This window comes from Bos javanicus, chromosome 4 (assembly GCF_032452875.1).
Source record: "Bos javanicus breed banteng chromosome 4, ARS-OSU_banteng_1.0, whole genome shotgun sequence".
NCBI classification, from domain to species: Eukaryota; Metazoa; Chordata; class Mammalia; order Artiodactyla; family Bovidae; genus Bos; species Bos javanicus.
In genome coordinates, this window is record NC_083871.1 from 9513631 (window position 1) to 9531812 (window position 18182).

Sequence of the window (18182 nt, forward strand, 5' to 3'; positions counted from 1 at the left end):
TTGAATTCCACAAACATAAAAATGATCTTTTATTATCAGACCACCATTTATGGGACATTCAATAAACATTTTATCAAAAGTATCTAACAAAGAAGCTCTAGGTTTAATTGCTTTGAAAAGTTTTACTGTATTTCCTAAGACACCCCTATTCCCCTCCACAGGCCTAACTTTAAAAATATTGTCTAAACCAGACAAAGAAGCCAGCCAATGCGCATGTGTTCTCCATAGGACTGACCCAGAGTTGAGCAAACTTGTGACAAGTCTGTGCTATGGTGCTCCCCGTCTGCCCTCCAACCCCAGGGTCACGGGGAGGAACAGCGCCTCTCCCAGCCAGTCACTCATGGAGGCTCTGGCCCTCAGTGCTGTGCACACAGCAGACGCCCTGCGCACGTGAAGGGGCAGGATGGGTGGTGAGGACGCCGCCACTGGGCGGGGCTTAGAACCTGGGCTGCGGGGGATAAAGCAGTGGTGGGAGAGGCAGGTGGGGCCCCCACAGCGCCTGGAAGAGGACAGAATGAAGAAAACGGGAGATTTTCGGTTAAGCTAAGGCCGTGATTCCCACTCGGTCCAGGTGTCAAAAGCCCTAATGTTCTAATTCTAACATAAACTGGGATTCTAACATATAAACGAGGACTATTAGCAGAATATAAGACTAGGTTATAGATACACATTTTATATGTACATATAAATATACATTTGTAGGAACACACAATGCAAAATGATTATTACCATCTCTCTAGCAAAATAAGTTGTACCCTAGACACAAGGGAGAAGCAATGGCAACCCACTCCAGTACTCTTGCCTAGAAAATCCCATGGACGGAGGAGCCTGGTGGGCTGCAGTCCATGGGGTCGCGAAGAGTCAGACACAACTGAGCGACTTCACTTTCACTTTTCACTTTCCTGCATTGGAGAAGGAAATGGCAACCCACTCCAGTGTTCTTGCCTGGAGAATCCCAGAGACAGGGAAGTCTGGTGGGCTGCCATCTATGGGGTCGCACAGAGTCGGACACGACTAAAGCGACTTAGCAGCAGCAGCAGCAGCAGCAGACAGGAGGGACTATTTCTCTGTTTTCCTAATAGCACTTAGCATGTCACTTGGTCCTCTGCCAGCGTTCACAATCAGGCAAGACATCACAAGTGCCAGTGGCTTGAGAAATAACTAATGAGAGAAAATCAAGGAGATTATTCATTTACTCACATTTATTCTGAGAATTGGCAAAAGGCTGTTACATTTTAGTCAAAATTAGCTTGGTCTATCACAAGAAACATCCATACCTTGTTAAGACCCTTGGGCTGTTAACAACTGGAACCTACTTAAATTAGCTGAAACAAAAAAGGGGGAGTTACTATAAGGACGGGGTTTCCCTGGTGGCTCAAATGGTAAAGAATCCGCCTGCAAAGCAGGAGACCCATGTTCAATCCCTGGGTTGAAGATCCTCTGAAGAAGGAAATGGTAACTCACTCCAGTATTCCTGCCTAGATAATCCCATAGGCAGAGGAGCCTTGCAGGCTATATATAGTTCATGGGGTCACGAACAGTCAGACACGACTGAGCAACTAAGCATATACACTGTAAGGATAGAAGATCATCTTTTGGAATGTAGGGCAGTGATGAAATAAAGACTCATAAATTTCTGGAACTAAAACCAGCAAAGCAGAAAGAATCTTTATCTGAATCCCCTTATTTTCCTCTGCAAATCTAATTTTCTCTGTCTGTCTCTCTCTCCCTCCCTCTCAAAATAGTTCCCTCTGCCACTCCATCCATAAAGCAGTAGTGTATGGTGAATCTCACAACTCCCATCAGAGATAGACTCTGTTGTTTGCTACAAGGGGAAAGATATGCCTGACCCACTACTCCCACATTTGTCGTCACCTTCTGCATGCTACTCTGGGACGGACTGTCTTACATGGGGACCCTGAGAAACAGTAGAGACTGGATGTCCTCTTCTTCATGATCATCAAATTCTCAGTCCTTTCAGTAGAGACTTTATTAACAGTGATTCAGCTATGCGTGTTTTAGATTATGAAAGTGGCAGTGGGGACAGGCTAAGGTCCTGCTCTTACAGCATTTGCTAGGAAGTAACTAATCAGATGCAGGGTTTTGCTCTGCTAGCAACCAGGATTCCAGATGGCCCCCCAGGGCACCTGTAGGGAGCTGCTGCCCTCCCCGCAGTGAGGGTAAGCACACAGAACGGCAGCTTGTAGCCCCCAGCATCCCCTAATTCAGGTCTCTCCGCTCTTGACTTTCCCATCAACAGGCAAAAAGCTACTGTGTCCTCAGGACAGGACTAAGAAGTGAGTGATGTCTAACGCCTGGAGGAGAGAGCCAGACAGCCACAGAGCTGGCTTAGCCCACAGAGCCCGGGGCGGAGGATCACACTGCTTCTGTGGCTCCAGACTTGTCCATACTCACAAAGAATTTCAAGTAAAAGAGTGACCTGATGCTGAGCACTCTAATCCATCCAGTTGGCACTGTCAAAACTAACTTACCTGTGAGCACTGAGCTACCTAAGTAGATTAGGCAGCCGTCATGCTCTGTAGATGGGCAAAGCCTGGTCTTCAGTGAGACCTCAGACTTCTCTGTCCTTTCAAGGAGCGGAGATTGCCTTACCTTGCTGGGGATCTGATTTTGGCTGGAGGAGAAGGTGGTAAAAAGATGGCTGAAGTGTGAAAGCTAATAAATGTCTATTTTGTGCAGAAGAGGAATAATTTAGGTATACTTCAGGTAGATAGCAGGTGACTCCTAACTAAATTATGTTGTCCTTGGTCAGGGTAGCAGACTTTGAGTAGAACTGGACGGTTCTAGATGCTCTTACTCATGGGCTTACCTGCCCCGGGATGCAGATGTGTTAAGTGCGGCTGTCTGACTAGTGTTACACAGTGTCACACCCCTTGTCACAAATCCTGAATGCTCCGAGTTATAGGTATCATTTGGGGATTTCTCTCTTATATCCTGGGTCAGGGTCCTGACTGTATTTCTAACTGCAGAGCCTCTGCAGGCCAGTTTTATGCCCAGGCACATGGAAGTGTGATTTAACAGGCGAAAAAAAAAAAAGATCCCACATGCCTAAAAACTTTTCCACATCAGTCTGCCATGCACCGGAAGTCCCTGCCTGTTTCTCTTCCTTTGTGGCAATGCCCGTTAAGTCTACCTCATCCTCTCCATCCCCACTGTCATCGCCACCCCTACCCCCCACCCCACCATCACTTGCCTGGGCTCGTGCCATCGCTTCTCAACTAAATCTCTGCTTCCAGTTTTTCCCCAAACAAACCCACCCCATCACATGCTATTAGAGGTACCTCTTCAAACACATTTTTCATGTATAACATCTCTCTGTGGCCTGATAAGGGCCCGTTTGTGCACAAACCCCTCTGACTGGTGTCTGAGATCCTTGTCAATGTGACAGTAACCTAACTCTTCAGCATCTTCTCTCATGACCCCCCTGCACTCACAGTTCTGTTTCTGGGGTACATTCTACACCGTCTACCTGCACATCTTTGTTTCTATTGTCTCCTTGGCTCCATCCCCACCCTGTTCTCTGCCTACTAATCTCTCCTTCATTCTTCAAGGTCAATCTCAAATGCCATTTTCTGAGAAGCATAATATGAAAATGCATGTTGTGCCCTTTGTAAATTGTTAAACATTGTACAGATACAAGAAGGCAAAAAGCTATTTATAAATTCTCTAGTATGGAAAGTTGGATTAGTTAACTGTTGTTGTTGTTGTTTAGTGGCTAAGTCATGTCCAACTCTTTGCAACTCGATGGACTGTAGCCTGCCAGCCTCCTCTGTCCAAGGGATGTTTCAGACAAGAAAACTGGAGTGGGTTGCCATTTCTTCCTCCAGGAGATCTTCCCAACCCAGGGATCAAACCTGCATCTCCTACATTGGCAGGCAGATTCTTTACTACTGAGCCTCTTGGGAAGCCCACTGGGCCTCCTTAACAAAGAACCATAGACTGTGTGGCTTAAGTAGCAGATAGTCTTTTAGTTCCGGAGGCTAGAAGTCCTAGATCAAGGTGTCAGGAGAGCCATTCTGCCTCTGAAGGTGTTCGGAAAGAATTTATTCCAAGCCTTTCTAGCTTTGGTAGAGCCTTGACTTGTAGCTACATAACTCCAATCTCCACACAGTGTCCTGTCTGTGTCCAGTATTTTTTTTCCTTTTTATAAGGATGCCAATTATATTGAATTAGGGTCCATCCTATGAACCTCATTTTAATTTTATTGCCTCTCTAAAGACTTTGTCTCCAAATAATGTCACTTTCTAAGGTACTGGGAGTAGGATTCCAGAATACTTTTTTGCAAGACGTAATTAAATCCATAATAAAAGTTGCTCAATGATACCATTTGATCGTTACTTTGACCAAAGGAAAGGCCCTAGAGAGTGAGAGGCCATTGCTTCACCACTAAAACCAGAGCCACAAAATGCAGGCAGAGGGCTCTGCTGACCCAACTAGTCACCAGTGCTTGGGAGTCCTGCCTCACAGCACCTGCACGTCAGTTTATCTGCTCACCACATCTCAGGACATGGAGGACTATCCTTCTCAGCCTCCAGATTCAAGAAGACAACGTCTTCTGAAGAAAGGAACGCTGTTTAAGACAGCAGTCCCCAGTCTTTTTGGCACCAGGGACCAGTTTCGTGGAAGACATTTTTTCCATGAACCAAGTGTGGGGGAGAAGGTTTCAGGATGATTGAAGCACATTACACTTACTGTGGAGTTTATCTCTATTATTATTACGTCAGCTCCACCTCAGATCATCAGGCATTGGATCCCCAGAGGTTGAGGGCCCCTGCTGTAAGAGACCAGGCCATTGAAAAGCTTTCCTAGAGAAGGCCAAGAAAGTCTACAGCATCACCTTACTCTATACTTTGATTATAGTCAATGGGACTCTCAAAACAGTATCGTATTCAGGTGGCCTAAGGCTGTGGGTGTCTACCTGGCTGCACATTAGAATCAATCATGGTGTCTTGATCCTCTACCTGTTCAGCTACTGATTTAGAAATGTGGCATGTGCCCAGATTTTGGATGAAACCAGAGTTGAGAACCACTGATCTAGGCCCTCGTGCTAAGGTAAAATAGTGCTGAGTACTTTAGTATTTACAACAGCGCCCACCTATGCTATGCTATGCTATGCTAAGTCGCTTCAGTCGTGTCTGACTCTGTGCGACCCCATAGACGGCAGCCCACCAGGCTCCCCCATCCCTGGGATTCTCCAGGCAAGAACACTGGAGTGGGTTGCCATTTCCTTCTCCAATGCAGGAAAGTGAAAAGTGAAAGTGAAGTTGCTCAGTCGTGTCCGACTCTTAGCGACCCCATGGACTGCAGCCTACCAGGCTCCTCCGTCCATGGGATTCTCCAGGCAAGAGTACTGGAGTGGGGTGCCATTGCCTTCTCCGGCGCCCATCTATAGCTATGAACAAAAAATGGGATTTGTAGTATTTACAAAATACTCTTTTGCGGTCTTTAATCAGTCAAGGGGAAGAATGTATAGTAATTTTTCTCAGAGCACATTGCCCAAGCTGTTGAAGTCATGGTATACTTTAGGGTTTTGGAGATAATCATGAGGTTGTAAGAATAAACTCCTTACTGATTGAGCTTCTCACTCAACCTAGTACAATATCTCCTTTGTCTCTTAAGAACTAAATGAATGAAACCAACAGAAATCAGTGCTCCAAGCATTCTTGTCTTGGTAAAAATCCTAAAACTGTTCACTATGTACACTAAGGAATTAGAAATGTATAAGACAAACAGATAATATCACACTATTTTAAAGCTGAAAGTGTTTCTTTTGCTCTATGGGAAGGGAATGAAGGGACTCTTGATCATCTAACCAAATAAATTATCTCAAAACCAGTGGCCCACACCAGAGATTACTGGTAAGGTGAAAGCTTGTGAGGCTTATAAACTCATCCTGAAGTCATGATTATTGTTCTGGCATGAACCACATTCAACTCTGGAATTTATAAAAAAAATACAGATGACCAGGCTCTCTCTTTCTAGTCCCCTTCACTAGGCTGCCAGTCCCTTGAGAATATGGACCATGCTTTATTCTTCTCTCATCCAAAGGGGTAACAACTATGGAGTGAAGCATACAAAAGGTGCTCAGAGAGCACTTGATATAAAAGCAGTCTCTCTATTCTTCTCTGTTCTTGCTGAAACCAGGAAGAGGGAAGAGATGAGAGTCAACCTACCAAACAAGCATTGAGCACACTTGGCCTGTGTCCTAAAAACTAAGCATGCACACAGAGAATGAGGAGTGGTACTGACAGGTCCATCAGCTAATCAATCAATCACAGATGACGGGAGAGTGAAAAAACACAGAAACACCTCCTCTAGTGAGACCTAGCAAAGTATCACTACCTTAGTTATGTACATAGGTCTTGGTATTTTATTATTATAAACTGCGTTTTTATTATAATATGAGGAAACATATGATGATACAATTTCTTTCTAGACATTTTTACTTCATCTACATATGTTAGCAAATGGATTAGCAAACTATCTAGATGGAATTGTGTTGGTGCTTTTATTATGGATTTCTCATGACTGACAAGAGGCACGAAGTAAAGAAATGGGTACTTTTTTCTGGCCGTAGCCCCTGGTGATCTAAACTCTGTCCCCATAAATCTCTCACAGTGAAATACTGCAAAAGGATGACCCTCACATAGTCCAATGTTAGTTTAATTAAAGGTGTAGTCAGCCGAGCAAATTTTCAGATGTCTGGAGAACTGTGCTTGGTCCCATTATTTTGGGTTCTTTCTGGTTCCTTTAGAGAGCTTCTGCAGTGATTATAAGATGGAATTAGGTTTTGCAACAATTAAAGACTGTCTTGTTGACAACAGCAACAATCTACCAGTTTTTATATGCAGTATATATATATACTGTATATACTTATATATACAGTATATAAAGATCTGTCATTCTGCTTAAATGTGTTTATAAGTTGAATTTATGAACTAAGATTTTTATAGAATGTTATACTGTTGTCAGTAAAACTTAGGATTTAAATCTATTAATTCTTTAGAAATAGATTCTACTGTTTACAAATTGTTGTTGTTTCGTTGCTAAGTCATGTCTGACTCTTTGTGACCCCATAGACTGTAGCCCTCCAGGCTTCCCTGTCCTTCACTATCTACCAGAGTTTGCTCAAACTCATGCTCAAACTTAATTTTACAAATTAAAATTAATTTTAAAAATTAAAAAAAAATTTTTTTAAAACAAGATACAGGGCTCCACTCAACGGTTTCTACCTAGAAGTTATTTTTAAGAAGCCAAGATGCTGTACTTTAAAGTTATTTGAAAATAATTTAAAGATCAAATTATTTATTAAATCCAATTGCTTATTCCCTTTCCCTACACCCTCCTGTACTCATCTAAATTTACAAATTTCTGCTATAATTTAGTTTTCCACTATAACTTTTGAAGTTGTTAGTATATAAAGATCTGTCATTCTGCTTGCATACAGCATAAACTAAATCTCATTGAGAAATTCTCCAGTTTCAAGCTACTCAACATGTTTTTAAACTGAAAAATATTTTATTGATATCTGAGTTCAAAGACAGTTCACTCATTTTAGGGCTTTAAGAGCAGTTCAACAAACTCTAATACTGTGAGTATAAAAGCTTCAACTTGATTATTCAATCATGGCTAAAGTAACACTTAAGTTTCCTGTATTTCAGCAGCAACCTGCTAAATTATCTTTTTATAATTAATAATATGCTAAAGGACAAAAATATCTGCATAAAAATTTCAGAACAAGAGAGTACCAAAACACAGATACTGTTCCATGATAAAATTTTTAAAATGTGATCTTGCTCTGGTGGTCATAATTTTTTGCTCTGGCAGTGTCAGTTTTTTGGTCACCACAAACACAACCATCACAGAAATTACATTTTGCACTCTCGTTATTTCCTGCAACACATAGGGATTATTTAGGGATTGATGGAAGCCTGTACCCAACTTCATTCCTTCATCCTTCTCTTGAGGGAAAAAGGCTGCTGTAGTCCACAGGAAAGAGAGCCTTGGGCTTGTGAATCTTGGTGGAGAGAATTTTCACCTGCAGGTAGAATGTATAACTGAAGATAATCACTCTCCTGCTTACCACAAAGTAATGGATTCTGGAAAAGCTTGACTCAGAAACACATCTGGACCCCAGAAGGGAGATCAAGTGTGGTCTCCTGTAAGTGTGGGGTTCTTCCTCTCTCTAAAAGCCCAAGGGGAGCTGAACAGATAGACTGTGTCTTTCCTGAGCTTGACCTGGGGGTGCATGGAGTCCAGGGGGCCACGAGGCTTCCTCCAGGTGCCTCTCTAGGGGGCTTGCAGCCTGCTTGCTTCTGCACCACTGACCTAGCAGGTGGAAACTGTGTCACCTTTCCCTGCTTAGGGAACCGCTGAACTTAGGGTACTGGATCCAAGTCCAAAGTAACCAACAAATAAAAAAGAGGAACTTCCTTAAGAGGAAGATCAATCAGAACAAAAAGAACTTGCATGCACGAAGATAGAACTACTGGATGATAGACAACAACTGATTGAAGGAGGATGAGAAGGAAGTGGGGGAGGACAAAGATGAGGAAGTGAAAGGAGAAGGTGAGCAAGCTGCTAGAGATCAAGGAAAGCACAGTCTCTGATGCTCACTTCAGATGTCACATAGGAGATAAAGGGGAAGAGAGAGCATCTTAAAGGGAGGAACAAAATCAGGTCAACAAAGGAACATCGGTCTTCCCAGTTGGCTCAGTGGTAAAAAAAAATCCGCCTGCCAATGCAGGAGATGTGGGTTCGATCCCTGGCTTAGGAAGATCCCCTGGAGGAAGAAATGGCAACTCACTCCAGTATTTTTGCCTGGGAAATTCCGTGGACTAGAGGAGCCTAGCAGGCTACAATGTATGGGGTCACAAAGAGTTGGGCATGACTGAGCACACATTTATGAAGAAACATCCCACACTCCTTGGAAAGGAAACTCCTGCCACTTTTGCCCAGAGAAACTTCAGAATTCCTAAGTGTATGTCCTCCTTCCCTTACTAAATGCTAATATTTATTGAGGTTTTTCCTATCCCTGGATCCCTGGAGGAAATATAACCCAGATGCCCTGGCTTAAGAAGAGCTACATCCAGACCTCGTACAGATACTACTCAGAATATCAGAGTATCTTTGAATATCGCTCAGGGATCCTGAGCTCTGAACCTGATGTTCTCAATGAATGGGACTTTTGCATTGTCTGCCTTAGGCACAGGGAGTGAGCAAAATATATGGTGACCAAAAGGTGGACTGTGGTCATCATAAGGACTTTCACAGATATTTCTAGCTCTCCTCCTGCCAGACACACAGTAAACCTGCTCTTGCTTTATCCTTTGAAGTCTGGTGTGGCCATGCGTTAGAGAATAAAATATGAAAAGAGGAGATGCATGGTGCTGTGAGCGAGGGAGCAATTTTGGTGTTCCCTTCCCCCCTCCCCCCAGAACAGCAATCATGGAAGCATCTGTCAAGACAGAGCCTCTCTCAGCTTTGGTCCCAAATGACTACTATGAGCAGAAGCATCTATTTTGGATCACAAGAAAAAGGTATGAAATAAACACTTCTTGGGTTAAGCTACAGAGATGTGAGCGTTGTCACTGTGACAAAATCTAATAGATACTGACTGATTCTCATGTTACACTGAATTAGAAAATCCTGCTCTTGCTGGAATAGGTATTGTTGAAAATACCTGAAAATGATACCCTCAAATTGAAAATGACTTCTCCATATTGGAAATTTTTAAAATCATAACTATGTTGCTAAATTCTTAATGAAACCTTAAACAAATCAAGAAAAACTTTGTGTGAGGATCACAGTTTGTTCTCAGGTCAGAATGGAAAGAAAATTCTTAAATATCACTTTGAGACCCTTATTGAAATGAATGTATACTCACACACCCTAGTTTGAGGAGCACCGCAGATAGTTTTGTGTGTATATATATAAACTATATATTATACTATGCTATACTATAGTAACTTATACTATATAATAGTTTTGTACTATATCCTCCAGGCAAGAATACTGGAGTGGGTAGCCATTCCCTTCTCCAGGGGATCTTCCCAACTTAGGGATTGAATCCGGGTCTCCTGCATTGCAGGCAGATTTTTACAGCCTGAGCCACCAGGAAAACCCCTTTATATACTATATGTACTATTATATAAAAAGTACTATATTGCTTACTGGAAAGGCAAAAGTTCATGATAAACAGATTCCCCTGCAGAAGGAAGATACGATGTATGAGCATTTTATAGAACTGTCTGATGTCCTAAATTCTTCCCTGCATTTATTAAGGGTCTTGACCCACCTGAGCTAAACAGTTTATCTCTGAAGGAGCTTCTGTTCTATAAATTTTGTTCTCTCACTCCTCCAATCATAGAACCAGAATAGCAACAATGGTCACCTGGTCACTTATTTTCCCTTAGCAGTTCTTAAGGAGTCCTTGAACTTGATACTCTATGAGGGCAAGAAAACTTTATTTAAATAAGGACTTTAACCACCATTGATGAACTATGCATAGTTTTCTAATAGCATATACATACATATATAAATATATATATACAGAAAATACTCTCACAACTAGGCAATTTAAGGTAAGATTTAGGCATAGCTGTTGATGAATATTCATTCTCAATCTCAATCTCACTCCATTTATGGAGTACTGAAATTCTTAGCCTAGTGGTTCTTTTTTTAAGCTGAGATATAATTGACATATAACGATAGTAATATATAAAATACAAGTATCATAATATATCATATATAACATTATATTAGATTCAGATGTACAACATGATAGGATATTTGTATATATCATGAAATGACCACCATAATAAGTTGTTACTGTCCATCACCACACATATTTATATCTTTTTCTTTTGATATGGACTTTCCAGATCTACTTTCTTAGAAATTTTGAAACATTCAATATAATAATATTAATTAGAATCATACATCTTCATGACTTACTTATTTTATAACTGGAAGTTTGTACCTTTTTGTTTATAGTCTTCCTAAGAAGTCTGTAGATAGAATTCAGTGTTCAGATTCCATACATTTTGATGGTAAAAAACTACATCTTCATTTTCATTAATCGCCAATGAATTTTAGCATTTCCTTCAACTATGTTAGTAGGCAACAAGCTACCATAGTATCAGCATACCTGCGCCTTTTTACCAACATGTTAAAAATAATGCATATTTTCATATCACATTATAGGGGTTGCAAATATCTGGAAATGTTGTTTACACTCCTCACTACTGTAAAATCATGTTAGTTATTAGATCCATCATTAAATCTTGTTACTTGCTACATTAATAAAGAAGCACAAGACACAAGATAGTGGAGGAGTAGGTGGACATGGAGTCCATCTCTCTCCACGGATACATCAGGAATACACCTTCAGACACAGAAGTACGTGCAGAACACCAGCTGAGCACAGACAGGAGGACCTGACCAGTGGAAAAGAATATATAGAACCACACAAAACTTGGTAGGTGAAGGATCTAGGGGGAAAAATAGGAGTGTTAGTAGGACCGGACCTGCCCTTGGCCAGTGGGGAACTGAAGCAGGGGTCTGACCCCATATTGGGGCAATTGTCAGAGTCAGAGGAGAAACATTTAAGGCTGAGAGTTAAAAGCTGATCTGTGGCAGCCCAAGTGGAATGAGAATCAGACAGGCCTTGCCACAGACATACAAACCCCAGACAGGGACACGGGTCCCAGCACAGCAGCTGGGAGCTGGAGTTTAGGGATTGCAGAACAATCCCAGGGCTAGGGCTGCTGTTGAATGAGGAGAGATGGATCAAGGGGATGTGAGAAAGGAGATTGTGGTTAGAAATGCCTGTTGAGGAAAGCTGGACAGCCAAGGAATCAAGGCGATCCTGCTGAGTCATGTGTAGGGGGTGGAGCCATCACCATAGCCTGTCTCTCCCCACACGCCAGCATCCGCAGTGGAATAGAGAGGCTGGCCTATCAAATGCCTGATGTGTGGAACTACAGAGTAGGACCCCACCCAGGGTGCTCCTTTAAGTGACTGATGTGCCCCTGAACTACAGAAAAGGACCCGATCCAGGGTGCCCCTTTAAGTGCCTGACGTGTGGATCTACAGAGTAGGACCCCAGCCAGAGAGGTCCCTCTATGTGCCTGACGCATCAAACAACAGAGAAAGGACCCCAGGCAAGGGAGCCATCTAAGTGCCTAAATGGGCAGAGCTACGGAGCAGGACTGGACAAAGAGGCCTTCGATGGCAAGCTACAAGAGGCTCAAAGTATAACTCTGATAGAGCCATAACTCCTGCGGCAGAGGCAGTCCATGTCCCTTCACACTTGGCGCTGCCACGTCCCCGAAAACCAAGCAGCTGCGCCACCTTCACTGGAGCAGAGCTGCCACAGGCAAAAAACGTCTGGCGTCTATGCCTGCAGGGTTGCTTCAGTAGAGTCCAACTCTTTGTGACCCTGTAGTCTGTGGCCTACCAGGCTTCTCTGTCAGGGAGAGGGGGGGGTTCTCCAGGCAAGAATACTGGAGTGTATTGGCCAATACTGGTTGCCATATCCTTCTAGAACACTATATCTCCTGCTGCCCTAGCCGCCAACTCCCCTGAGTACCTGGTGCGGCCAGAACCCCTGTGACCCAAGCAGCTGCACCACCTCCACACCTGGCCTTCACAGGGGCAAACCCAAGTCCTCCAGGGCAGCCTCAGGAGCAAACCCCAGTGGGCGACCGACATGCAGAGGTGGAAATAAAACCACACTTGAAACCCAGAGAAAGTGTGGCTAAGGAAGACCCAAAACCTTCCCACCAGCTGTACAAGCTGCAGATTAAATCCACATGATCAATAGGCAGACTCTGTGTCTATGGACTATATAAAAGGTCATTGAGAGCTCCCACAAAAGAAAATGCACTAGATCTGATAGCTGTGGACATTGGAGGCAAGAACACACAGGAGTAGGACCAGATTAGAATCTGAGCTGCCCCCACAGCAGGTCCAGAGATCAGCACAGTGTGGGGCATCCTAGGGAGGCGAGGTGGACTGTGACTCCCAGTGAGCGAAGGGACTCTGACAGCAGTGACTCAGGAAAACTATTTATTATTCTTATGTTTTGACTTATTCTATAGATTCTTTGGATTTTTTCTTTTTTTTTTTTCCTTTTTTCTCCCCTCTGTTGTAGTTGTTGATCTTATTGGCACTATGAAATCTAATTAAGCTTTTAAAGCCATTTTCTTTTCCTCAGTCACATTTTTTATTGTTGTTATAAACCTCTGCCTCTATGATGGGCTTTTGCAGTTCTGTGGAGTTTTTCTTTTCTTTTCTTTTTTTTTAATTTTTTAAAACCTATTATTATTTTTCTATATTTATTCCTTTGTTTGCTTTCCCTACTGTTCTTTTCCCCTTGCAGTTAATCTTTAAGCTATATAAATCTTCTTCATCTACCTCTATTTAACTTTGCATATCTATTCTTTCTTTCTTTTCTTTCTTTCCTTTTCTCTCAAAATATTTGTTATCTTCATTGCTTTAGTCCCCAGTTGGCACCTTGCTTCATTTTTGTTTTCCAGTTTGTGCTTTAGTTAGTTTTTTTCTGGTAGATATAATTTTTGGCTTCCTTTGTTTGCTGGGTCAATCTACTGTACTTTATTTTTCTTGGACTGTTTTCATTTTGCTTATGGGTGTATATGTGTATATTCAGTCACACTTTTTATTGTTATAAACCTCTGCCTCTACGTTGGGCTTTAGCAGTTCTGTAGAGTTTTCCTGTTTTGTTTTTTTTTTCTTTTGTCTTTCTTGTTCCTTTTTTTTTCTTTTCTCTTTTTAATAATTTTAATTTTTAATTTGTTTAAACCTATTATATTTTTCTACACTTATTCCTTTGTTTGCCTTTCCTACTGTTCTTTTCCCCTTGCAGTTAATCTTTAATATATATAAATAGTCTTCATCTACCTCTATTTAACTTTGGATATCTATTCTTTCTTTCTCTTCTTTCTTTCCTTTCCTCTCGACATACTTGTTAGTTTCATTTTCATTGCTTTATTCCCCACTAGGCACCTTGCTTTAGTTTTGCTTTCTAGTTTGTGCTTTAGTTAGTTTTGTTTTTAACTGCTAAATATAATTTTTTATTTTCTTTGTACCTCTGGTCAATCTACAATACTTTATTTTGGTTGGACTTTTTTTTAAATTAATTAATTAATTTATTCTACTTTACAATATTGTATTGGTTGCCATACATTGACTTGAATCTGATATGAGCGTACATGTGTTCCCCATTCTGAACCCCCCTCCCACCACCCACCCCATACCATCCCTCTGGGTCATCCCAGTGCACCAGCCCTGAGCACCCTGTATCATGCGTCAAACCTAGATTGGTGATTCGTTTCACATAGGATATTTTACATGTTTCAGTGCCATTCTCCCATATCATCCCGCCCTTGCACTCTCCCACAGAGTCCAAAAGACTGTTCAATACATCTGTGTCTCTCTTGCTGTCTTGCATACAGGGTTATTGTTACCATCTTTCTAAATTCCATATATATGCATTAGTATACTGTATTGGTGTTTTTCTTTCTGGCTTACTTCACTCTGTATAATAGGCTCCAGTTTCATCCACCTCATTAGAACTGATTCAAATGTATTCTTTTTAATGGCTAAGTAATATTCCATTGTGTATATGTACCACAGCTTTCTTATCCATTCATCTACCAATGGATATCTAGGTTGCTTCCATGTCCTGGCTATTATAAACAGTGCTGCAATGAACATTGGGGTACACGTGTCTCTTTCCCTTCTGGTTTCCTCGATGTGTATGCCCAGCAGTGGGATTGCTGGGTCATATGACAGCTCTATTTCCAGTTTTTTAAGGAATCTCCACACTGTTCTCCATAGTGGCTGTACTAGTTTACATTCCCACCAACAGTGTAAGAGGGTTCCCTTTTCTCCACACCCTCTCCAGCATTTATTGCTTGTAGACTTTTGGATCACAGCCATTCTGACTGGCATGAAATGGTACCTCATTGTGGTTCTGATTTGCATTTCTCTGATAATGAGTGACGTTGAGCATCTTTTCATGTGTTTGTTAGCCATCTGTATGTCTTCTTTGGAGAAATGTCTGTTTAGTTCTTTGGCCCACTTTTTGATTGGGTCTTTTATTTTTCTGGAATTGAGCTGCAGGGGTTGTTGGTACATTTTTGAGATTAATTCTTTGTCTGTTGCTTCGTTTGCTATTATTTTCTTCCATTCTGAAGGCTGTCTTTTCACCTTGCTTATAGTTTCCTTTGCTGTGCAGAAGCTTTTAATTTTAATTAGGTCCCATTTGTTTATTTTTGCTTTTATTTCCAATATTCTGGGAGATGGGTCATAGCGATCCTGCTGTGATTTATGATGGAGAGTGTTTTGCCTATGTTTTCCTCTAGGAGTTTAATAGTTTCTGGTCTTTCATTTAGACCTTTAATCTATTTTCAGTTTATTTTTGTATATGGTGTTAGAAAGTGTTCTAGTTTCATTCTTTTACAAGTGGTTGACCAGTTTTCCCAGCACCACTTGTTAAAGAGATTGTCTTTAATCCATTGTATATTCTTGCCTCCTTTGTCAAAGATAAGGTGTCCATAGGTGCATAGACTTATCTCTGGACTTTCTATTTTGTTCCATTGATCTATATATCTGTCTTTGTGCCAGTACCATACTATCTTGATGACTGTGGCTTTGTAATAGAGACTGAAGTCAGGCAGGTTGATTCCTCCAGTTCCATTCTTCTTTCTCAAGATTGCTTTTGCCATTCAAGGTTTTTTGTATTTCCATACAAATTGTGAAATTATTTGTTCTAGTTCTCTGAAAAATACCGTTGGTAGCTTGATAGGGATTTCATTGAATCTATAGATTGCTTTGAGTAGTTTACTCATTTTCACTATATTGATTCTTCCAATCCATGAACATGGTATATTTTTCCATCTATTAGTGTCCTCTTTGATTTCTTTCACCAGTGTTTTATAGTTTTCTATATATAGGTCTTTTGTTTCTTTAGGTAGATATACTCCTAAGTATTTTATTCTTTTTGTTGCAATTTTAATGGAATTGTTTCCTTCATTTCTCTTTCTGTTTTCTCATTGTTAGTGTATAGGAATGCAAGAGATTTCTGTGCGTTAATTTTATATCCTGCAACTTTACTATATTCATTGATTAGCCCTAGTAATTTTCTAGTGGAGTCTTTAGGGTTTTCTACGTAGAGGATCATATCATCTGCAAAGAGTGAGAGTTTTACTTCTTCTTTTCCACTCTGGATTCCTTTTATTTCTTTTTCTGCTCTGATTGCTGTGGCCAAAACTTCCAAAACTATGTTGAATAGTGGTGAGAGTGGGCACCCTTGTCTTATTCCTGACTTTAGGGGAAATGCTTTCAATTTTTCACCATTGAGGATGTTTGCTGAGGGTTTGTCATATATAGCTTTTATTATGTTGAAGTATGTTCCTTCTATTCCTGCTTTCTGGAGGGTTTTTATCATAAATGGATGCTGAATTTTGTCAAAGGCTTTCTCTGCATCTATTGAGATAATCATATGGTTTTTATTTTTCAATTTGTTAATGTGGTGTATTACATTTACTGATTTGCAGATATTGAAGAATCCTTGCATCCCTGGGATAAAGCCCACTTGGTCATGATGTATGATCTTTTTAATGACCAACCTAGATAGCATATTGAAAAGCAGAGACATTACTTTGCCAACAAAGGTCCGTCTAGTCAAGGCTATGGTTTTTCCAGTGGTCACGTATGGATGCGAGAGTTGGACTGTGAAGAAAGCTGAGCGCCGAAGAATTGATGCTTTTGAACTGTGGTGTTGGAGAAGACTCTTGAGAGTCCCTTGGACTGCAAGGAGATCCAACCAGTCCATTCTAAAGGAGATCAGTCCTGGGTGTTCTTTGGAAGGAATGATGCTAAAGCTGAAATTCCAGTACTTTGGCCATCTCATGAGAAGAATTGACTCATTGGAAAAGACTCTGATGCTGGGAGGGATTGGGGACAGGAGGAAAAGGGGATGACAGAGGATGAGATGGCTGGATGGCATCACTGACTCGATGGACATGAGTCTGAGTGAACTCGGGGAGATGGTGATGGACAGGGAGGCCTGGCGTGGTACGATTCATGGGGTCGCAAAGAGTCGGACATGACTGAGTGACTGAATTGAATGATTGATTGATTGGATTCTGTTTGCTAGAATTTTGTTAAGGATTTTTTGCATCTATGTTCATCAGTTATATTGGCCTGTAGTTTTCTTTTTTTGTGGCATCTTTGTCAGGTTTTGGTATTAGGGTGATGGCGGCCTCATATAATGAGTTTGGAAGTTTACCTTCCTCTGCAATTTTCTGAAAGAGTTTGAGTAGGATAGGTGTTAGTTCTTCTCTAAATTTTTGGCAGAATTCAGCTGTGAAGCTGTCTGGTCCTGGGCTTTTGTTTGTTGGAAGATTTCTGATTACAGTTTCAATTTCCGTGCTTGTGATGGGTCTGTTAAGATTTTCTATTTCTTCCCGGTTCAATTTTGGAAAGTTGTACTTTTCTAAGAATTTGTGCATTTCTTCCAAGTTATCCATTTTATTTGCATATATTTGCTGATAATAGTCTCTTATGATTCTTTGTATTTCTGTGTTATCTGTTGTGATCTCTCCATTTTCATTTCTAATTTTGTTGATTTTATTTTTCTCCCTTTGTTTCTTGATGAGTCTGGCTAATGGTTTGTCAATTTTATTTATCTTCTCAAAGAACCAGATTTTGGTTTTGTTGATTTTTGCTATGGTCTCCTTTGTTTCTTTTGCATTTATTTCTGCCCTAATTTTTAAGACTTCTTTCCTTCTACTAACCCTGGGGTTCATAATTTCTTCCTTTTCAAGTTGCTTTAGGTATAGAGTTAGGTTATTTATTTGACTTTTTTCTTGTTTCTTGAGGTAAGCCTGTATTGCTATGAACCTTCCCCTTAGTACTGCTTTTACAGTGTCCCATAGGTTTTGGGTTTTCATTTTCATTTTGGTGTTTTCATTTTCATTCGTTTTCATTTTGGTGTTTTCGTTTTCATTCGTTTCTATGCATATTTTTATTTCTTTTTTTATTTCTGCTGTGATTTGTTGGTTATTCAGCAGCGTGTTGTTCAGCCTCCATATGTTGGGATTTTTAATAGTTTTTCTCCTGTAATTGACATC

General features: G+C 41.0%; 1 protein-coding gene across 8 annotated transcripts in view; it reads right to left on the reverse strand.

The window, feature by feature from the left end:
- The window catches only part of MTERF1 (mitochondrial transcription termination factor 1), a 334773-nt gene continuing 316591 nt past the window's right edge, over nucleotides 1–18182 (reverse strand). For all 8 annotated transcript variants that reach the window (XM_061413389.1, XM_061413390.1, XM_061413393.1 and 5 more), the window contains one exon: nucleotides 1–18182. This exon is cut by the window's right edge and continues 9839 nt beyond it. In XM_061413389.1, coding sequence (XP_061269373.1) covers nucleotides 16040–17074 — 1035 coding nt within the window. In that variant the 5' untranslated portion in view covers nucleotides 17075–18182 and the 3' untranslated portion in view covers nucleotides 1–16039.